Source organism: Cladophialophora bantiana (genome assembly GCF_000835475.1).
Source record: "Cladophialophora bantiana CBS 173.52 unplaced genomic scaffold supercont1.4, whole genome shotgun sequence".
Taxonomy (NCBI): Eukaryota; Fungi; Ascomycota; class Eurotiomycetes; order Chaetothyriales; family Herpotrichiellaceae; genus Cladophialophora; species Cladophialophora bantiana.
The window spans coordinates 2181618-2203735 of NW_015971578.1; the positions used below are offsets into that span (position 1 = coordinate 2181618).

At 51.1% G+C, this 22118-nt stretch overlaps 9 protein-coding genes across 9 annotated transcripts; 5 read left to right on the forward strand and 4 right to left on the reverse strand.

Annotated features, from left to right (window-relative positions):
* Positions 1-1015: 1015 nt before the first annotated feature.
* Positions 1016-1959, reverse strand: Z519_03571 (uncharacterized protein; the record flags this gene model as incomplete). Its single annotated transcript, XM_016761321.1, has 2 exons — positions 1016-1541; positions 1598-1959. The coding sequence occupies 2 exons, from the start codon at positions 1957-1959 to the stop codon at positions 1016-1018; spliced, it is 888 nt and encodes a 295-aa protein (XP_016623171.1).
* Positions 1960-2996: 1037 nt separating this feature from the next.
* Z519_03572 (uncharacterized protein) lies at positions 2997-4439 on the reverse strand (the record flags this gene model as incomplete). The annotated part of the gene is made up of 1 exon (XM_016761322.1): positions 2997-4439. The coding sequence occupies one exon, from the start codon at positions 4437-4439 to the stop codon at positions 2997-2999; it is 1443 nt and encodes a 480-aa protein (XP_016623172.1).
* Positions 4440-5394: 955 nt separating this feature from the next.
* Positions 5395-6681, forward strand: Z519_03573 (uncharacterized protein; the record flags this gene model as incomplete). Its single annotated transcript, XM_016761323.1, has 2 exons — positions 5395-5698; positions 5780-6681. 2 exons carry the CDS (start codon positions 5395-5397, stop codon positions 6679-6681), a joined length of 1206 nt encoding a protein of 401 aa, XP_016623173.1.
* Positions 6682-8215: 1534 nt separating this feature from the next.
* Positions 8216-9932, forward strand: Z519_03574 (uncharacterized protein; the record flags this gene model as incomplete). Its single annotated transcript, XM_016761324.1, has 5 exons — positions 8216-8294; positions 8350-8637; positions 8690-9462; positions 9529-9738; positions 9816-9932. 5 exons carry the CDS (start codon positions 8216-8218, stop codon positions 9930-9932), a joined length of 1467 nt encoding a protein of 488 aa, XP_016623174.1.
* Positions 9933-10331: 399 nt separating this feature from the next.
* Z519_03575 (uncharacterized protein) lies at positions 10332-11843 on the reverse strand (the record flags this gene model as incomplete). The annotated part of the gene is made up of 2 exons (XM_016761325.1): positions 10332-11477; positions 11538-11843. 2 exons carry the CDS (start codon positions 11841-11843, stop codon positions 10332-10334), a joined length of 1452 nt encoding a protein of 483 aa, XP_016623175.1.
* Positions 11844-12661: 818 nt separating this feature from the next.
* On the forward strand, positions 12662-14228 carry Z519_03576 (uncharacterized protein; the record flags this gene model as incomplete). Its single annotated transcript, XM_016761326.1, has 3 exons — positions 12662-12697; positions 12759-13959; positions 14008-14228. 3 exons carry the CDS (start codon positions 12662-12664, stop codon positions 14226-14228), a joined length of 1458 nt encoding a protein of 485 aa, XP_016623176.1.
* A 1303-nt stretch (positions 14229-15531) lies between these two features.
* Z519_03577 (uncharacterized protein) lies at positions 15532-17110 on the forward strand (the record flags this gene model as incomplete). Its single annotated transcript, XM_016761327.1, has 6 exons — positions 15532-15660; positions 15709-15896; positions 15944-16110; positions 16163-16478; positions 16526-16607; positions 16658-17110. 6 exons carry the CDS (start codon positions 15532-15534, stop codon positions 17108-17110), a joined length of 1335 nt encoding a protein of 444 aa, XP_016623177.1.
* Positions 17111-18141: 1031 nt separating this feature from the next.
* Z519_03578 (uncharacterized protein) lies at positions 18142-19095 on the forward strand (the record flags this gene model as incomplete). Its single annotated transcript, XM_016761328.1, has 4 exons — positions 18142-18465; positions 18523-18559; positions 18628-18868; positions 18933-19095. 4 exons carry the CDS (start codon positions 18142-18144, stop codon positions 19093-19095), a joined length of 765 nt encoding a protein of 254 aa, XP_016623178.1.
* A 581-nt stretch (positions 19096-19676) lies between these two features.
* On the reverse strand, positions 19677-21286 carry Z519_03579 (uncharacterized protein; the record flags this gene model as incomplete). The annotated part of the gene is made up of 3 exons (XM_016761329.1): positions 19677-20176; positions 20240-20531; positions 20594-21286. The coding sequence occupies 3 exons, from the start codon at positions 21284-21286 to the stop codon at positions 19677-19679; spliced, it is 1485 nt and encodes a 494-aa protein (XP_016623179.1).
* Positions 21287-22118: the final 832 nt, after the last annotated feature.

Sequence of the window (22118 nt, forward strand, 5' to 3'; positions counted from 1 at the left end):
GCAAACGGGTGCAGATCTGTAAAGAGTGACCAAAGGCCAAGGTAACGCCGCCAAATCTCGGAAAGAGTGACTGTTCTGCAAGGGAGTGTGAGCAATGGGAGAAAATTGACAAGAGTGCACCCGAGCACGATTAAACTTAAGGGACGAATTGTGGAATCATGCTTAGAATGCCCATGGCTATGCAACCGGATAGAGGAGCATGACATGTGTGCAGCCTTGACGGCTGCACGGTCCAGTAAACGCCCGGTATAACTAGTGACCCATTCGCTTTGCCCGAAGGGGGCCGAGTAACTTCGCCACATAGAGGGTTGATCTTCTCTCGCCCCCCAAAAATACACCTCCAAGTAATCAAGCATAGTAATATTCTTATTTTAGCTTACACCTTCCATCCAGTCAAGTGGTTGGGCATACATGGAAGCAGTTTCTAAATGAGTTGCAGCTCCACTTACATTTTGAAGGGCCTTGAATGCACTCGAACGCGTCGTACCGCATACGGCCTCCCTTCCTTTCAATGCTATTCACACGCTTCGGATACTAATTATTGGTGGTTTCTCCAAGCATGAAGTTAACTAACCTCCAATGTATCTAGACTCTTTCGTCCTAGTTTGGTTCACAAAGTTGCCTGTTAGCAAAAGGCTATATTGAAATAAATATGTACTATACTCGATCAATTCGCTTCAACATATCAGCTGTAGTAGCAGTCAATTATTCTAGAGAGTCACTGTGATCTTAGTCCGTTAAGACTCTGGGAGTTGGTCAAAGATTTCTTTCTTTCTACCATCCTTTCTCGTGATTAAACAGTGGTTCAGCTCGTAAATAGGCGTCTGTGCAGAAGAGCATCGATTTCTCTGATATCTCGGCCTATAAACGAGAGCATCCACATACAGAGCAGTTGACAGACTATATATCATTTTCAGCAATAACATGACAAAACATAAAATATGGCCCCCCTTCAGCGCGAAACTTCATCGACACAAAATTCCATATACCTAATCTGCTCGCTCTACTGATAAGATCAACCCTGCACAGGAGATGGCGCTAGAAAACCTATATCTCTTCCTCTTGTCGCGTCATACCCAGTCATGGGAGAGTTTCTGGCCGCTGAGGGCGATCTGTTCAAGTTGTTGGCAGGTGAATGAGGCCTATGCAGCATTTGTCTCGAATTCGATCGGACAATTGGCGAGGAGGGCCTTGTGCGTGCTCTAGCCTTGACCGGACTTCTCCAAAAGAGATTATGGAAAAAGGACTCAGTTGGAGTCGGGGAACGAGCTGATTGTGTGGACTGTGAATCTATCGGCTTCACACTGAGGCTCTGGTCGCGGTTGATGCTAAGAGCCCGAGATGGATTTGGAAAGCTGGTTGAAAATAAAGGTGTACCAGTGCGAAGCATGGAAAGAGCTGAAATATTGGGAGGGGCTGGAGATGCTGGAGGCGGAGGAGAGACTGGTAATTCTAGAATTACAGTCTTCGGCGTATGATTGTCGACGGCATGACTGCTGGAATGGACATGATCGCTAGAATGATGAACTGTAGAAGCACTCCTGGGACTATCATTAGCCCACAACTTGTCAGTCATGACCGCAATTCCCCACCTTACCAGGAGTCGCTCCCGTAGTAGTGATGTTGGTGTTGATCATGCTGATTGTATGTTGCTCCCTCGGTGTAGTGATAGTTGCCGCCTCGTGAGGATCCTTGATTATATCCATGATCATAATATTCACCGGAGTGATCTCCATAGTCCTCCTCGGATGCATGATAATGGTGGTAGCCGTTCCCATAATCCTGGCTTTCATCATAGTGTTGATGATAGTATTCAGGTGATTCCTCATGATACCAGTAATCGTCTTCCCAGTAGGACTCGTTGTAGTCGTAATCCTCTCCCCCATACTCGCCATCCCATCCGTCATAGTCATTGTAGCCGTCATAGTAATAGTCGTGGTGGTAATATTCGTAGTCCATTGCAATGGAGACCTATATATCTGGTTGATTAATCGCAGCTTGGCCTAGAGAAGGAAAACAAGATGCTAGAAGCAGAGAGCGTGTTGAGTTGCCTCTTCAATGACGCATATTTGACGAGTGCATTCGCTGGAAGTTTTATTCGACAACAAAAGAGAGCCTATTATGCAAAGAAAAAGGTCGCTACCGGGCTGTTCAGCCCTTAATTGGACACGACCTATTTTCTGTTGGACAACACAGCTCAGACCGTCAGGATTAGACTCCTAAGCCCGTTGAGGCAAAGGTCGCAGCCAAGGATTTACGATGAATGGCAAACCCACTGTGGCTTGCCTGCTGTGCTTGCTGAACCTAGCTACAAATGGCCACATCCCGACATCCCCAATATTAGTGATATGCGGCGGAGATGGGCCCATAAATAAATCGGGGCAACCTCCAGAGTCCCACAATAGAGAAGAATTAAGAATACGGATAAGCTTTTGCCTTAGCCGTGGCGGCCTCGAGCTATTTCGGGGCTAGTTCGACTTTCTTACCGCGGGCACCGAGGTGCTGATATGTGGCAGGGAAGGCTCGGGCCCCCGAAACTCAAAGCGACAAACCCCGAGTATTTAGAGTGGCTCAGTCATTACATCAAGTTTCACAGATCCACTTTCAGACCAGTGTACCTAGCCATTAGGTCCGGCGACAAGACCCTCCAAATGGCACGTTCGGGCTTACTCTATGCCGCAGCCAGGGCATCTCACACTAACATACTACGATCCTACTGGACCTGCCTATTTGACGACGATACAAAAGCTTTTTGAGCTGTCGGCGTTGCCGTTTCTGGAAGCGGCCTCCGCAATTCTAGCATGTGCCAGAGACATTGGATAAGATTACCGATGCGGGTCGGCGCAAAACCTCAGCCATTTCGAAGGATCTGGTGGTGCCGAACAATGCCATCCTTGACCCTGCTCTTGTGAAGAAGTACTTTAATAGCTGAACAAATTTGAATTGGTGGTCCTGTACAAAGATGCACATACTAAGCTCTAGTGCCTTTAGTTCCCTCAAGTTACTTTGGATTGGCTTGATTCCTCAGTAGGCATGGAAAGAAGCCACTCATGTTGATGACTGAAAGGATTGAGCTGGAGGCCAGAGGGTTTGTCCGACGGTGGGGACTGCATGCCGTCGCCTTCCTCTTCGCAGGTCTCGTCTTCCCACTCATCTTCATCGTCAGCTAAACTGACACTAGTCCTAGAGCCGAATCCGTCCGTGTGGTCGTTGATCGAAACCCTGGTAATTCTGTTCGGGTCATCCACTGCCGCGGGTTTCTCTGATGTCGTAAGATACGGGCGATATGGCACATACTGTGTCTGCGGGTTGGGATTGATCGCATAGCGTGGGACCACAGAGTACTTTGGAGGCGCTTCTTCTGTCGTGTCGTAAGAAAACAGATCATCCTCTGGATCGGTTTGGTTCTGTTGCGCATATTCTTGGTGATGATTTGGAAACTCGTCAATATCATATGGATGTGGATAGGTTTGGCTTTGTTGCGAATATTCTTGGTGGTGACTTGGAAACACATGATCGTCGTCGTTATATAGCTGTTCTTCCGCTGGATGTTGTTGGTGCTCTTCCGGATGTGCAGGGTCGTCATATGCGGGTATCTGATATTCTTCGGGATGTACGTCACCCAGCTCGTAAAGATTAACTTCACCGACGACCTCCTGGATTTGGTCATCTGAGACAAGTCTGTAACCCGGCTCTTCGTGCCACTCACCTCCTCGTCTCTCTGCACCCTGCTGATAATGGTAGTTATCGGCCTCCGGATTCCAGTCATTATATGTCCCATCAGCTTCTTGGTCGTAATATTCTCCATCATATTGTTGATCTTCAGGATAGGAATGGCTCTCGTAATTGTTGCTGCTGGATCCAGCATAAGTTCCAACTGTATAGTTCTCGTCTGCAATCTCGGTCTCCTCGGCTCTATATACCTCGTTTCCATATGGTGCTGGGTTGGGGTCAGTGTAATCCCCATACGGGTCTTCCTCGTACGTGTCAGCTCCATTATCTGGTTCATTGTATGCACCAGACATGTAAGGGCCCTCATAATACCCCTCCTTCGCAGCTGAGAGGTCGTACTCAGCAGCGGCAAGTTCATCGTAGCTATTGTCATATTGATATTGTTCTTCCTCATATCCAAAGTTTTTGTCCTCCTCCGTGTAGTTTCCGTCTTCGTCCACGAATCTGTTGTTCGTCTCCGCGTGCGGCTCGTTGTACTCTTCCTCATGCTCTTCATAATATTCGTAGTCGTTTTGGTTTTGTTCGTAGTATTGCTCTCGTTTTTCTTCTGATTCTTCTTTGTTCGACTGCGAACCGTGACCCCCTTCCTTCTTGCCGAGAATGTAATCTGTCAAGTGTTTCACGACTCGAGATCTGTCACCGCTTGCAACGGCGTCTAGAAGGAGCGCATATTCCTGAATCTCATCGCGCCACTCCTCGTCTGGCATTGCTCATTTTCTTGAACCTGAATTCATATGCGCATTTTCCTGGAACACCTTTCAGCGGGTTGCAATCTTGTACGAAGGCACGAGACATTCTTACTTGGAAGTTCACTGGATAGAGGATTTTTTTTACTCAAGCCACCAATTTTGTTGTATTAGAATGGACAGTCATGCAAATCGCACAAACAGTGTAAGAAATAGGCTTTGCTGCCTCAGGTGACAGGAATGCCCATCGTCTCTAGCCTCTAGGGCTAATCTTCTAATTGACAGACGAGATTTCAGGCCTTCTAACGCCTTGCTGGTATCTAGTTAACACCTTGAACGAAAGAGGGCAAGTCTGGTAGCTAGCCAAATCAGTAAGCGTGTAATCGAATAAGTGAAAATAGAAGCCCAATAGTCGCACTTCTCATCCAAATCCACCTCAAAATAGCTGGCTGCATAGCCTGAATTTGAGTTGCCATCAGATCGCTAGCACGAAACAATCTTTCGACCCACAATAATACGCTATCCTTGAGGGTGCGCTAAAAGTGGGTCATATTCTGACACAGAATATCCGACCACTTCAGAACCGGGGCCGAAGAGGCCTTGCCTTCGCCGTAGAAACATCCATTCTGAGTCCGGCAGTGTATTCAAAGCAAGCCAGTAATCTGTGCGGCTTGGACTGTCACAGAGAAATAACCATTCTTACGCCGAGAGCTAAAATTGGTAGCCTTTCATTTAATGCCTTCGACCAACAGCCAAGGTGGCTGATGAGTGTGGAGTCGGGGTTTCAAAAAGTCGTCTTCTCAAACAACGTACGATTTTAGACAGTATTGATATAAGGACTCAAAGTCGCTGTGTTTGCCCTTTCCTGCCTACCATACTCACCTCAGCAAATACTTCTTCATCCTAATTATCCTTTGACTTAAACCACGTTAGAACGCCCAATTCCTCACCCGCTTTCTCGACATTATCAATTCCAATGAGTTTCATCCCAGGGTTAGCAGGAGCTTTGATCCCAGGCCTTTTGGGCGGCGGCGGCGGCGGCGGCGGCGGTGGTGGTGGTGACGAAAACACAAACACGGCCGACGCCACTGCCACTGCCACCGCCGAATCGTCGAACTCGCAATCTGCCACAACTGGGGATAACACCAACACGACTCAAGGCGGATCGGGCGGAGAAGGTGGAAATGCAGCTGGGGGAAATTCAACTTCAGGAGGAGGAACTTCCACTTCAGGAGGGGGTACGAGCGATAGTACCGGAAATGCGGTTGGGCCTGTAGGAGGTGAGTGGTCTGAAGATGCATGCAGATTCATCTGGACCCGTCCTTCAAAATTTGAGTGATCGGCGACCTGACAAACAACAGCCAGTGGAAACAGTGTCAGCGGCGTCAGCGGTGGCACCAGCACAGGGGGGAACACAACACTCGGCAACATCTCTGGTGGTTCGGGCGGAAGCGTAGGGAATGTCGCAGGTGGGAGCACCGGGCCTATCAACAACGACAATGATTTCGACCCTGAGAACAACAATGAATTCAACCCCGAGTTCAACCCTGAGTTTAACCCGACTTTCACGTTCAACCTGCAAGGCCTGGAGGATTGTGGAGATTATCATCATGGCGGCGGCGGCGGCGGCGGCCATCACAATCAGCACGGGCAAATGCAGGGGCAAATGCACGGACAAATGCACGGACAAATGCAACAGATGCACGGACAAATGCAACAAATGCACGGACAGGGCATGGGAGGACAAGAGCAGTATGGTGACGACGACCAGTACGACGAGCAATACCCCCAAGAGGAGGAAGACCCATCACAAATGGGCCATTCTTCCATGCAAGGGAGCTATCCCGGTATGCAAGGAACACAGGCCAGTGGCTCCTCTATGATGGGAGCGCACCATGGTATGCAAGGAATGCAGAACTATTCCATGGGAGAGCACGACTCATTCGATCCGCACAGCGATCAGGGGGGCTCTGCTGTGGGAGGGAACTACTCCGATATGCATGCAACACAAGGAACTGCTGCCTCTCATGGTATGGCATATGATCACAACATGGCCGCTGACAACATGGAACATGACCCTCACAGTATGGCATATGCCGCTGGTGGCATGGGAGGCTCAGGAGAAGACGAAGGATACGAAAATTATGGAGAAGAGCTAGGAGAGGAGGGCATGGAAGAGGGTCATCCACAAGAGCAAGAAGATGACGGCAGCGGATACCAGTATGACCACAACTACCCACAACAAAGTCAGGCGGTGTATTAATAAAGAGGGTGGTATTGGTTCTGTTAGCTGCACACTCGTCCGGCATATCGGTTGTTTGATTTAGTGTTGTATGACAGATGTTTGGTGATGCGCGGGCGTTCCTTATTGTTTAACATGAAAATCACGAACATATCCCGACTTCACAAATAGGATGACCCCTCCGAAAGAAGAACAAGATTTCAGTCATTCATACCTTGATAGATAGCAAAAAGTCGGGTGCCCATTATTTACCCATTTGGCGGTCGAGACCCTTTGCTGAGCGTGTGCCAAGGGGAAAATGGGAGAGGTCATAGCTGGTATTTGCGTAATTTCTGCTGTAATCGAGCACAGGATCAGGAAAACAGGGCTTCCTGTTTGCTCAGCCATACTGAAACTTGAAGCCGGCCAGTTACTACTAAAGTGGGTGACCATTTGGGAATCCTGACGGTTGATTGTTTTTGTGTGGATATGGGTATGGGCAAGATGTGGGTTAGGTGTGGTGTGTACAAAGTACCGGATATTGACTCTGGACTCCAGACCTCGTATGGGTGGAGTGGAATGGCAAGTGGGTAACAAGCAATGTGAGCAGAAATTGCGCGTAGCACCATGAGTGCTCTGCACTACCTAATACGTTGGCGCATATGCGAATGCGGTGCTTTCCCAGAAACTTCAATGCCATCGTAGTCAAGCTATCATTACTACTACTTGTAGGGCACTTAACTTCCACGCTTTTGTATCGCGGGTCGGTTGTAGCATCTCCCCCATTTCCCCCTTCCATTTCTCTTTCACAAACGAGAGACTATTACAAACCAGCCAGACTGAGCCATCAGGGTTCTCGACGCTTGGAGCGTTAATCCGAACCCAGTGGTTCAAATATGATTGGGCTGTTGAGGGAGCTCTGGGCGTTACTCATGAAATGCTCAGTCACTTATTTCTCGAATCCTTCCTCACAACAGCCCAATTTCGAGAAGAGACCACCGTGAGCGCAGCTCCGGAACCACGAGGTCTAGTGACACGCCAATGAATGCACCTTGGGGCGCCATCGACCAAAGAGATTACTGCGACAGAGACGTGATGGAGAGGCGAGCACATTTAGGCCACGTTACAACCCCCTCACCTCAACGGACTTACTCATTTGATCTACCCTAGATCGAAGCATATTGATGATACAACTTAGCAGCCTTTGTCAAAAGCCGAGACCCAAGAGTCGGGCAGGATCAGCGGAACCGACAAGCGGGGCCCCCAACGGACTTGACAATGACTTCCAGCCATTGATGGCCAATGCATAACACAGCCTGACCTGGGGGATGTCGTCTCTTCGGCACTTGGACCAAGTTCTCCACTGTTCTCGAAGTCTCTCCGCCAGATCCCCAGACTCTGTGCGTGTTCGGTTGGCCTTGACGGTACCAAGTCTGTGGATCTGCACGACGAATCCTCAAAAAGTTAAGTATTAAAGGCCGTCCTCCTCGAGCATGGTACTGTCAACCTCCTTCAAAGTCTCTGAGGCTTCGCGGCATCCTATTCTGTGAAGGGATCATCATACCTCCCAGCAAAGATGTTTGGCCTCAATAGGTTTCAACTGTTTTGTCTTGCCTACATCACGTTTGGTTCTGCTTTCTATGGTTACGATTCGGGTGGGTTTGCAGGCTGTGATGTTCGTCGAGACCTGCTTTACTGACGACTTCGTAGGCATTACCACCTCTGTCCTGGGATACTCCAGCTTCCTGACCTATTTTAAGCTCAATGCGAACACTATCGGGGCCTTCAACTCAGCATACTATGCTGCATGTGCTGTTGGGAACTTCTCCAACTGGTACTTGCCTGACAGATTCGGACGGATACGGACGTTACAATTCGCGTGTCTGCTGAACGTCCCTGCTATCATCTTGCAAACCGCTGCGGTGAATTATGGGATGTTTGTGGCCGGGAGAGTCATTGGCGGCCTTGCTTGTGGCATTGTGTTTGCGTTGTGTCCAGGTAGGTGCAGCTTCGCTTCTTCCGTGGCCACCTGGTCTAATCTCAACACCAGTCTATGCCAGCGAGGTTGCTCCACCACATATCCGAGGCAGAATCGGCATGATCTATGCCATGAATGTCTCTCTCGGTTACGCGGTCACGGAATGGCTCGGATTAGGGTTCTATTTCATCAAAGGAAACTCGTCGTGGAGGGTCCTGTTCGGTCTCCAGGCGGTGCCTACCTTCATTTTGGGTGCATTCTCGTTCTGGATGCCACGCTCACCTCGGTGGCTGGTCATGAAAGGCCATTATGACGAGGCTAAATCTGTCCTTAGGCGAATCCATGGCGGCTTGCACCATGACGATACCTTCTATGAACGTGAATTTCACCAAATCAAAGCCCAAATCCAACTTGATCAGGAAGAGAAGCTCGGCATCAAGAACATCTTCACCAAGCCTTCCTATCGCAAGAGAGTTCTTCTTGTCATGAACTTCTTCCTCTTTCAACAACTCACAGGAATAATTCCACTTCAGAACTATCAAGTCTTCATCTATCAGATCTGCGGCTTTGATGCAATCATGTCCCTTGTTCTGGTGGGTATCTGGGGCACCGTCGTCTGCATCGCAGTCGCCTGCATGTCACCTTGGTTCGATCGCATTGGCCGCCGGTCGTCAGTCTTCCTAGCCTACAGCTTCATCATCCCAGGTGCCTTGCTCATCGTCATCATGTGGGCTCGATTCGAAGCTGGCGGCAGTACGGATCTGGGCGTGGCCAAGGGTATTATTTTCGGCATGTTCTTCCTCGTTTGGGGATATGGCGGCATTCTAAACACCTTCGCTCCATGCGTGAGTCCTCTGTCCTTCCCATATTTTAAGGGCTCCTTCCCCCGGTTTGGCTAACAAGAGCACCAGTACTCCTCGGAGATTATGCCTACCTGCATTCGAGCTGCCGGGGTAGCGTGCGGCTACGCAACGTTCAACTGCATCGTCATCCTCCTCGTCCAGGTCACGCCCCTGGCCCTCGAGCACATCTCGTGGAAATACTTCCTCATCTTCGTCATATGCGACTTCATCTTCATTACCGTCTTCTACTTCTTCTACCCGGAGACAAAGAACAAGACAGTAAGTGAGCACCAGATTTCTCGTGTATATCAGGGTGATCGATACTGACGCAAGCAACCCCTCCCCCCGGGTCACAGCTCGAAGAGATCGAAGCCATCTTCGGCGACCGAATTGCCGAGACCTTCGAGGAGGCTGGCCAGCACTACGAGGAAGAGAAAGAAAAGGTCCCCGTTGCGGAGCACAAGGAAGTATGAAAGATCGGAGGGATACCGAGCTAGAGGGAGAGAGAAGGAGAGAGCGCGCGCGCGTAAAAACTCCCCGCCGTTAGATATTCCTAAGCGTCAAGACAATCTGCAAAGAAGGGAGTTGGGAGAGTTGCTTTTGTGTATCTGATTTCACCCCAGCCAATCTTTTCTAACCTATACTGGCAAGAGAGGAGGAGAGAAAGAGTTTTAAAACACCGATCCTGAAAACTCGCTTCCCAATCTCCATCGCGGAGGTTTGCAAATACGATTGAATAAACAACCTATTCCGGCTGTATAACTATGTTCGCGATCTCGCTGGCTAATCCACTTGGTGCTGAGCAATATCTATTACCTTGTCCTTGCGCAAACTACTACCAAACATTTGACTGGGCCATCGCGTCGGTCGGCTCACGAATCTCCGCACAGACCAGGCACCGTACCCGCGCCTACTCCGACCAAGCCATCTATGTACGACAGGAAAGTTTGGACCGGAATCAAGTTCATCAAGCCGAGACTGGGATTCGAGCTCCTCAGCACCTGCCCACCCCAGAGCACGCGCAGATAGTAACATGCTTGCTTGGAGTAGAGTTCAAAAACGACTTCGGAACCCATGCCGGGCCAGACCATGACGTCGACTTGTAAGATGCTGAGCAGGCGGGACAGAGATCCGTCGTGAGCGACGTTGTGGGTGTAGATGACAGGGGACGTGCCGTCGATTGCGTTGCGAAGATTCTGTGCTAGCTCAGCCATGTAGATGCCATAGCTTGCGGTGGACGCCGGTAGTGAGGCGGGACTATCGCGGTAGATGAATGAGTACTCGTATAGGCCTCTCCGGAATACTGCATCGGCGTCCGTCCCGGTAATGCAGTTCGACGAGTTGCCAATCTGACACGGCAGGGGTTTCTGGTGGCACAAGCGAGCCGAGAGGTTGTCGAAGTAGTGGTCGAACCAGTTGTGCCAGTCTGGGTCGCTGCTGTTCACGCCGCTCACAGAATCAAGTTTCGCGAACAGGGATACAGAGTCGTTGAGGTGCATGGTCCAGTTAGCAGCGTCGCTGCCCACACCGTAGGAGGAGTAGAGATCATTAGCCGCGGAACACGTATAGGCCGGCTCAAGGCTGTCGATACTGTCGGGCTGGATGAGCACAGATACCGGACCGTTACGGCGCCCAGCGTACTGGCCCTCCACGACTTGACCTGCGACCTGAGACGTGATAACATTGTTTGTGACGCGGTACTTGACAATCGAAGAGTTGTACGATGAAGGCAGAAAGCCGAGCAAGTCGTGATAAACGCCGAAGAGATCGCGGCCATGTTGCTGGGAGTCGTTGAGGCCTGAGCCAGAGATTTGCGGAAATTGGCATGTTCCATTGAAACCCTCTGGAGCCAGAGGGTTGGACGGAGAAGTGTAGACTTGCCAATGGACTTGAGCTGAAGAGCCATCTGGTCGAGGGGCACCGTAGAAGAACAAAGCCTCGTCGTCGCAATCCCAGGCGTAGGATTCGTGGGGGAAGGTATTGGACGCGTAAGGAGTGCGCTTGTGGTGGCGATGGATCTATGACTTGGTCAGTCCCAAGTTGTTGATTAGGTCAGCCACGGCTCCAAGGCTACCTACAATCTCGACATATTTCAGGGTGTATCCCTGGGCAGCGCGAGGGTATTCTTGTCGTCGCGTATGCGGCATATTGCACCAGTTGTAGGTGCTATACGCGGTCGATGCCGGGGTTATGGACGAGTTGAAGATGAATCCATTGACACCGGTGCCATTAACGACGAAGGCCAAGTTGTTAATATTAGTGGCATTTGGAGGATACCATGCCAAGTCGACCGAGGTCGAGGACAGAGAGGAGCAATTAGACTGATCGACAACCCGATGGGCCACGGAGCCGAAAAGCAGCAGGTCGCGGACTCGCACAATCATGACGTTCTGATAGAGCTGGGAGGTGAGGGTGGTGAAGGAGGTCAAAAGGTCGGTGACGAGTCCTGTAAAGAGAGAAACAGGTGGTTGTGAGGGAGGCATAGTACAGCTGACATGGTCATGGCCTCATGGACTCATGGTGTCCTTTTTGCCATTTGGTGCTGGAGCTTGCATCTGGCACGTTGCTGGGTGGACGCTCTCTCGCCTGCCTGCTTATTGCGGCATCATTGGCAGCGTATGTGAGGATTCCGGGTATAGCATGTCGGTAAAGAGCGAGGTTGCAGCAGCTTTGAAGTGAGAGGCGCGGAGGACGCCCAGGATGCCATGGGAAGAGCAGGAAGAGGTCGATGGCGGTGATTTGATGGTTGATTGGCTTGCAGCGATAAGGCGGGAAACGTGCACCGAGGGCGGGCAGTGACAGGGCGAGCAGTGAGAGACGCCGGTGGCATTCAATATGGATCATTAACTACGTCCTCCGTATATCGAGTACTCAATCAGTAGGTACTAGGCAGTTACTAGCATGAAGTGGAGGAGAAAAGCGGCAGGACTGTGCTGGTCGTGCTACTCCCTTCTGTCCCTTGTCCGAACCTGCTCGCTGCCTATTGATATTGTTGGAGATGGCAATGGGAAACCAAACGCCAAGCTTTCATCTTCCTCGGAAGCCCGCATACATCGACGCTTCTCGCTGCGGGGTAAATAGTTGGTCATACCTTGTCCATACGGCGTGACTACTACCTGCTGCTGCTTCACCTTGCCGATGACACTGACAACTTCCTTTTCAACCCATTGAACTCGACATCTTCATCTCTCAAGCAGTCAACATGGCATACCAAACCAATCTCTTCATCAACAACGAGGTAAGTCGTCTTGGCCCGCATCCGCTTCTGCCGCCAATTCCCATTCACCAATCCCAACCAGTACGTTCCCTCCTCATCGGGAGAGACCCTGTCAATCTACAACCCCAACGATGACACGCTGGTCACCGACAAAGTCCAAGTGGCCTCCGAGGCTGACGTTGACCGTGCTGTCGCCGCCGCCAAAGCCGCCTTTCCAACCTGGTCATCCATCCCTGGTTCAAAGCGAGCCTCCATCATGCTCAAGTTTGCCGACCTCCTGGATGCTAATGCCGACCGCCTCGGAAAATTAGAGACGATATGCATGGGCCAGCCCATCACTCTCGCAAAAGGTTTTGTTCACGGCCCAGCCGCAATCTGGCGCTACTATGCTGGTTTTGCCGGCAAGATCGCTGGGGAAAGCTACCCTCCCGAGGGTGATGGCTCCTACAAGATCGTCGCCTATGAGCCACTTGGAGTCTGTGCTGGGATTGCTGCCTGGAACGGCACCCATGCCCTTGCCGCCTGGAAAATGGCTGCCGCTCTAGCTGCTGGAAATACCTTCGTCTTCAAGCCCTCGGAGAAATCACCACTGGGTGCAGCACTCTATGGAGAACTGATCAAGGAAGCCGGCTTCCCGCCCGGCGTCATCAATATCGTTATCGGTGCCGCACCAGTTGGTGCTATGCTGGCATCCCATATGAATATCGCTAAGATTGCTTTCACTGGCTCTGCCGCCGGTGGACGAGCCGTCCAAATCGCTGCGGCCAAATCCAATATGAAACATGTCTCCCTAGAGCTGGGAGGCAAATCTCCCGCTCTAATCTTCGACGATGCCGATTTGGACAATGCCCTCCTGCACAATTCCGCAGGCTTTCTGCGGAACTCTGGACAGGTTTGCTTTGCATCATCAAGAGTCCTCGTGCAAGAAGGTATTGCGCCTAAGTTTATCGAAGGAATCAAGAAGGCTTTCGAAGATGCGGCCAAGAAAATGGGAGATCCTTCTCTGGCTGAAACGGCATATGGCCCGCTGGCTGACAAGAAACAGTTCGACCGCGTCATGGGATTCCTGAACGATGGCAAAGCCGAGGGTATTGAAATCTTGACCGGAGGAGGGAGGATGGGCGACAAGGGCACATTCGTGCAACCTACTGTGCTTCTTAATCCTGATGTCAGAAGCCGCGTCTTCACCGACGAGATATTTGGACCTGTGATTGCTGTCAAGACGTTTAAGACTGAGGAGGATGCCATCGCCATGGCCAACGATACCACTTACGGTCTTGGGTGTAGGTGAAAACTTCCTAGAAAAGATGAATATGTGCTGACAGCAGCAGCATCTGTTTTCACATCCGATATTGCTCGAGCATTGCGCGTGGCCTCCAAGATCGAGGCTGGAAATGTGGGCATTAACCAAGCATATAAGACAACTCCACAGACGCCCTTTGGTGGCTACAAGCAATCAGGGCAAGGGAGAGAAAGCGGCTATGAAGGTCTGAAAGGATATTTGCAAGCCAAGACCATCGTCATAAACATGGAGTTGCCCAAGAAAGCATGAAAAGTGGCCGAGGGCTCATCAATGACAGTGACGGACTTCCACCATGCTGTCTCTTCGACAACCGAGCAACCCTTGCCCTCAGACATCCTAGGTGTGCAGGAGTAAAATTAGAAATGTCTTAATGCATTGTCAGACACCTTAGGTAGTCATCCTGGAGAGTCGGTGCGTCTCCGTGCTCAAGTTGATGCTTTAATAAATCGATCCAAAAAGAAAAGCTGTCCCTCGAGAGGCAGCGTCGAGCCTTACCACGATCAAAGTACATCTCCGGCAAGTATGCATCCTCTAATAGACGCATGTTATCCGCCCCAAAGTTCTTCGAAAAAAGCCGATATGCCTTCGCCGGGAGCTATGGCAGCATTGATGGAGGCCAAGCAGGTGTGGTGATGATTATCACGTGGGTCGGCATAAGTAGGGCGATGGCAAAGACCGTGCCCGCGTGAGCTGCATAGTCTTTCGGAATAATTCAAACAGCGATTTTGCGGGCTGTGCTTGTGTTTCCAGGGCGTGAAGATAGGCTGACCCGACCCAAAAGGCGACATTGGTAAGAACCCAATTGTCGATGCGCGGGAAATGCAACGCTGGATCCTCATCATTTATTTCTCGAATCGCTTTGGTTGCAAAGAATGACGCATAAAGGAACGCCGCAAGCTGACTGCGATGTCTGCGACGGGGTTGAGTTCGACAATTCAAACATCTGCTCCGGATAATGGGGAACTGCGCCTTAGCGGATGGCATCTTTTAGGTCACGAGCCTCCCCTCAGTAATGCAGTCGGAGGACTAGCAAGACTCAGCGAGTAGCTCAATGTCCCGAGCATTGCACCTGTGAAGTTGAGATGGTGGGTCGAGGTAGAGGGCCAGCTCCGTCTTTGAATGTGATGTCCCGTTCAAATCCTTTGGGCTTGTCGTTGGGATAGGCCCCACAACCAGCTCAGTAGGATCTCATGCCTCATCGCTCTTGACCTTATCAAAGACGGCTGTATCCAGAACAGCCGTTCCCCTGACGCGTGAATCTCAACCGCTGCGCCGTGGACGTTCCTCCGCAGCTGGCGGCAAGGCTAGGAATTCTGATGCCAGAAGAGACCGTTGCCCAGCCCGGCGTAACTCAAAAATGCCTAAACACCGTGCCAGGCCTTGACAAGAAAATGGTCGCCCTAGAAGACCCCACGGCTGAAACCGAGCGCTTGGATTCGTGAACGGCCGAATCAGGAGGGAAGTCGCTCGGATCACCATCCAAAGCATGATATAAAATGCCGGTCCCGGCAGACTTTTGTAGAGGAATCCCAAAGACCCTGTCTCAGGAAAAATGGGAAGCATAACTTCTTTCAGAGTCATCATTGTAGGGGCTGGTCTGGGCGGACTCTCCTGCAGTATCGCATGTCGGCGTCAAGGACTAAACGTCCTTGTCTTGGAAAAGGCACCAGCTATCACCGCCGTAGGTGAAATCAAATATCGGAACGAATCATATTGACTATGTTGAAAGATTGGTGCGGGCATCCAAATTCCGCCAAATGCGGGAAAGATCTTGCAAAGTTACGGTCTCTTACCTTTGTTCGAAAAGCCCGCCGTTTGGCTGGAATGGCATGATATGAGAAGATACCAGGATGGGAAGCTCTTAGCTTCGAGACCTGTAGGCGAAGAATTTATCGAGCGGATTGGTGCGCCATGGATGTGGGTTTTGTCTTGGGCCAGTGATCGAACGAGCTGATTGTGAACAGGGTCATCCACCGGCAGGATTACCATGCCATATTGTTGGACGAGGCAACAAGGTTGGGAGCGGAGATTAGACTCGATGCCAATGTGACAGCCATCGCATTTGACCGTACGGAGGTAATATTGTCTAGCGGAGAGGCTATTGTTGGGGATGTGATCATTGGAGCCGATGGTGAACTATATCCCCCAATGTCTCTGCTCGTGGCTCTGCTTAATGCTTCTAGGGTTATGGTCATCCACGCGAGATGCCATTCTTGGATACCCCTCGCCGCCAATTGAGACCGGCGACCTTGCATATCGGGCAACCTTCTCGCGCCAACAATTACTGGAATTGAATGATCCGCGAGTGGAAGACCTATGCACCAAGAAGAAAGTAACGATTTGGATGGGGCCCGATAGGCATTGTGTTTTCTACCCTGTCCGTGGTGGCGCCGAATTCAACCTCGTTCTGCTTCGACCGGACAATCTTCCAGCGGGTGTCAGGAGCGTCCAAGCAGACCTTGACGAGATGAGGATGACATTCGAAGGGTGGGATGAGATGTAGGCTACGGAATATGGCTGCCGAGTTCACATGCTGACCTTGGTAGCCTGCTGAAACTGATCTCGTGCATTTCTTCGGTGTTGAAATGGAAGCTTTGTCATCATCAAGAGCTCAAGAAATGGACAAGGGTGAGTCCCATTCGACGGTTGGAAACGTCGACTGATAGCATCGGGTGCAGGATCGTATTGCGTTGTTGGGTGATGCCTGTCATCCGACTCTGCCATACCAGGCCCAAGGGGCAGCAATGGCGGTGGAAGATGGCGCTGTGCTTGGACTTCTGCTGGGCCGTTTTGCGCACAAGTCAGCTAGCAATCACGCAGCTGCGGAGTCGAAAGACCGGGTCGCAGCCGTCTTGCAGCTCTATGAGAATCTGCGAAAGTCGAGGACCACCGTCAATGTGCTAGGAGCCGTCACCAACAGGAAGTATTTCCATCTGCACGACGGTCCGGAGCAGGAGGAGCGGGACGCAGCTCTGGCAAATCTCGACTGGTATGGCAGTAGTCAAACGAAGTGGAAATGGTTAGATAGCGGGTATCAGGCAGATCTGCTGGGCTTTGACGCGCTCGAAAATGCAGAAGAAGCATTTAAGGAGTGGTGGGCAGAGCTGGAGACTACGCAGAGGGCAGCATGAAGATGAACGTAGGCTGCAAAGTGACTGCTGTTGTCGGTGTTGCTGTCAGTTGATTGTCAAATTGTTACGGCACATCTTCGGGTACTTTAACCCTCATAACAGCAGCATCTTCGCGACTCGGCGACTACGACAACTTTCTGCTCCCAGAGCGCAAGGCGTGAATTCCTCGAAGTATTAAGGAGCACTATCGACTGGAAAATCCTCCGGGCTAATGCTTGACGACCTCAGACCCAAGCAGCACAAGCTTTGAACTCCAGGGTGCCATCTCCATCTCATCTCAACGTCATCCTCCCGTTTGCGTAGTGGTGACGATCATGATCGATCTGCCGGGAAGCACGCCGTTCGATATAATATATTATCAGCCTCTTTGACTTCGACGACCACGAGGCTGTTGTTGTCTATATTAAAAACCACAGGGGAGTCTGGGGTGACACTTTTGGAGGCTGGTGTCGAGCACACACAACCTTGGCAGAGAATCGTGAACAATCCTCATAATTACCCCTTTTTCTTCGCAGTCTCCATTTCTTGATTCCTCCTTTGATTCCAGATCTCTTTCCCATCCGAAAATGAGTGATCCGCAGATCCCCAAGCTCTGCCATCGCACCACTCCTCACTGGCAACAAGAACAGCGTAACTCCTTCTGGCCCTTGAACGAGGGCCCATTGGCTCCTTTAACACACGGCCGGACAGACTTGAAGCCCACGCTGAAGAGTCGCTCTCCATCAATGGCCGACTTCATGCTCAGAGCAATACTGGCAACGGCTGGACTCACTTGGCGAACCTGCAGGCCTTTTTCCCTCACCGACTCATTCCCCATCAGCTTGTCGATGTCAACGAGCGAGATGCTACCACAACCTTGTTTGGCCACAAGGTCTCTGCCCCAATCGCATTTGCTCCCATTGGAATCAACAAGATCTACCATCCAAGGGGCGAGCTCCCTGTCGCCAAAGTTGCGGGCCAGCTTCGCTCGCCCTATGCACTCAGCACTGCCGGATCGAGCATGATCGAAGACGTCGCTGGCAGGGTGCCAGATGCCCGACGCCGTCAACCTGCAAGGCGCGGATAACGATTCCCCTGTCCGCTTCTTCCAGCTCTATTTGCCTCATGACGACGAACTGGCGGTCTCCCTGCTAAAGAGAGCAGTTACCAATGGCTTTGCAGCATGTATACTCACGACTGATACCTGGCAGCTTGGCTGGCGACTTGTCGATGTCTTAACCTCTAGTTACGCGTTCTACCGCGGGATTGGCGCGGATTTAGGTTTTGCGGACCCGATATTCCAGAGACGCATGGAAAAGACAGGGATCGATCCGAAGAAGCAACCCGAGGACGCAGGTGCAATGTGGATTGATAATGTTTGGCACGGACAGGCGTTTAGCTCTCGGAAGACCCCTTGGTTAATCAAGACGTAGAAGGAGTTGAGTTGTGGGAAGCCGTTTTGTACCAAAGGTTAGTCTGTGCGATTGGTGTTGCTTCAAATTGACCTGTGTTTAAACTGACTTCCTTGCCGTTCACAGAATCCAATCCGTGTGGAGACTTGGATGTGGATGGCATCGTTGTCTCCAACCATGCGGGCCGCCAAGTCGACGGCACAATTGCCAGTCTTGACGCTCTTGAGAACATCGTCAACGCAAGGATCAGCGAGAAACTGACCGTCATGTTTGATTCAGGCGCGAGAGGCGCTTCGGACATTATAAAGGCGTTGTGTTTGGGCGCTAACTTCGTATGGGTTGTTCGGATGTGGATATACGGGTTGAGGTGTGTTATCCATTGTGCAAGATCCCATTGAATTGCAAACCATACTCACTTTTCCGAAGCACAGTATTATGGGCGAAGAGGGCGCCCGCCGTGTCATGAAGTGCCTCGCCGAATTTGACATCTCCATGCTCACGGCTGGAATACGGAATGTTGGCGAGATGCAAAGGCGCCGGCAGGAAAGCTATCCCAAGGGATATACGCTGATTGCAAAGAAGGCCAAGCTTTGAACGCATTGAAAATAGCACTCTCATGAGCGAGACGTGTTGGAGTCAACGAAATAGAGCAGGAGCGCCTGATGCCTTTTCCTAGGTGGTTGATCTAATGTTCTTCAGCTTCTCGCTCCAGCATTGAACTCATTGTCCCCGCTACATCTCTATCCAACTGTACAATTCTAGATGCGCATGGGCACCCGGCTGCTTGCATCGTTGTGTGACGCATTCTTCAAGCCATTGGAACAGCACATTCTACCCTCGACCACCGTGGTCAATACACCAGTCTCCACGCCACCGAGATAATAACTCGGCTTCGCAAACCCGCAGCCCAAGGTTTCTCGTTCCAAGCATATTTCAATGCCATTTCGACCTGCTGGTATTTGTCCTTGAGCCAGGCCACCCCTCGGGAAGGTCTTAGCCAGAGGATAAGCAGTCGGGCCAGCCATTATCAGTTCTTTCTTTCCTTCATTCCAGCATTAAAATTCATATTTTCCTCCATGGAATCGTGTCACATCATCCAAGAACCACGTCCAGAGACAGCCGTGTCCAACTCAACATTTCATGTCCCACTCTGTCCTATACCATCCCTCGTTCACTCAATCTTTCCAATCCCACACCTGCTTCAAGAAGGAACTCATACTGACCTTCTTAGCCTTCATCTCGACCATCCACGGGTGCTCTAGCATTCGCCAGGGCGTGGCTCGCCTTGGGGGTTCCTTCTCCAAGCAACACTCGATGAAGTACTTGAACATGTCACTCCACTTGATGCCGTTCTCGGGCTCATCTTTTAGCTTCGGGATGGGCTGGGCGACAATGTACGTGAGCAGATCAATTAGACCAGCACGTGGCTGCATTTCTGTTCCGTCGGCCGGAAAGGGGAAGCGATGCTGGGCGACTTCAAGTAACGTCACCCCTAAAGACCACACATCAGAGGTGATGGTGTAGGATTGGCCCTGTATTCTTTCGGGAGCCATGTAATAGGAAGTGCCTATGAAGGTGTTGGCGTCGCCTTTTGTGCCAAATTCGCCGGAAACGCCAAAGTCGCAGAGCTTGACTTGGCCGTTGCGGCAGAGGAGGATGTTAGAGGGCTTAATATCTATGTTGCATCACGTCAGTATATCTCGACAGGAAGTCCGAGGGCTGCATTTCTGTGGCTTACCTCTGTGTATGATCTTCCTACTATTGAGATACGTGAGACCATGCAACACGCCTTCTGCGATCTTGCCCAGGACCTTTTCTCCCGTCCTACCGCCCAGTTTTTTGACCTCACGGTATACGCTGTCCAGGCTGCCACCCTCGCAGAACTCCATTGCTATTGATATCGTGCTCGAGGATTTGTCCATGAAAGCGCCGTAGTATTGGCAGATATGCTCTGACGTGCAGTTCTTGTTGAATTTGAGTTCACGAAGGATCTGCTTTTTCACATCCGGGTCGGGGCTGGTGGTGATAATCTGCGTGAAATGATAAAATAAGAAACAAGAGCCTCACCAGATTCAGGTGGATTCAAACGTACCTTGAGAGCAAAAATCGTCTTGCCACCTTCCAACATACACCTTGTCACCGCGCCTCCCGCACCCTCACCCAAGGAACCTAATTCGATGATTTTCTTCTGTTCACTCGCTGCGCCCCACCCTTCGTCGTCCAGATCTTCCACATCGAGTGGCCTACCCTTCTCGATTGCGAGTCTTTCAAAGTCAACTGATAATCCGCCCATACTCGATTCTCTTTCCATCGAAGTCCCGCCGATACTGGCCTCTGAGTAGATCGAACTTATCGCCGAGGATGGGTCAGGTGTCCCAGCTTGCCTGCCTTGCATGGCGAAGGAGAGGGCCGAATATGTGGATGACGATGCAGATCCAGGCACACTGGCGGCATGGAAACTATCCCCCCGGGGTCTGCTGATGACTTCATTTCCTGTCACTGCGGATATGTTCAATGGTTGTATCTGTGGTCTTAGATTGGTTCCTCCTTCTTGCACTGAGCCTAGACTTCCCAATGGTGTTGCAAGAGATAGTTTTGGCGGCCCTTTCGCTCCAGATGCGGCCAGACTGAAGCGAGGGACTTCAGCAGGGGGTTCACCTTCTCCAGTGACTGGTCGTTGGTTGGGTGAAGGGGGGATTCCTAACGTCAAACGAGGTGTCCGGCTACCGCTTGAGCTTCGAGCACCAGGGACAGGTGGCCGAAGAAGCGGCACCGGGGAAGACATTGCTAAGTATAGGGCCGCTCAGGGTCGGTTGAATTGACGTATAGAAAGTAGCAGGACTTTCGGGGAGTGCACGGCTTTCTCTCTCTCTCATTTTTTTTTTTTTTTTTTTTTAGGAGACTCGACGCAGTTCGAGTTCGGGCGAGAGAGGGGTTGTCGAAAGTATCGTGACGGAATCCTGCGGCGGATGGGAGGCAAATTGACCCTGTTCTTTTGATCGTTACACCAAGGTGTAGTCGAGGTTCAGATGCAGACGCAGCCGCAGGGTTCAGGATGTGCCTTGCAAACCGAGTGCCTTTGTAATGGTCACGCAGGAGGGGAGGTAATATAGTAGCCCAAGTTGTCTGGTTCGGTCACCGCAGGGCAAGGCAAGGCTGGGCTGCAGGCGGCTTGTTACACTGTAGGGAAGTAGATGTTGATTATTGTTACAGGGAGAGAAACCACGCGCGGATGTTTGAGAAAGTAAGTACCCAGTAGGGAATAATTGATTCGCATTCGGTATTGCTGACTGACACGCCAGCCAGAGCCAAAGCGAGAACCAGAGCCAGACCCTTGAGGCCACGAGGACAGCAGAGTCGACGTCAAGCGTGGTGTGTGCCGGGCGAGGGTTAGTCGGCTGGTAATAGGCCAAGTCGCCCCGTTTGGCGATGGTGGGTTGTTGATCTGCAACAGGCGGCTACCTGAAACGCCAAAGAAGGACCTGTCTAATGTCGCCGTGTCCAAGGGGGATTTTCTGCAAACTCACAATACTGGAGTCAGTCAGTCCATGTGAAGCGAACCTTTGACTGAGACGGCTCCGCGGACCAGTCTGCTGTCTACTTCAACTACCTCGTAC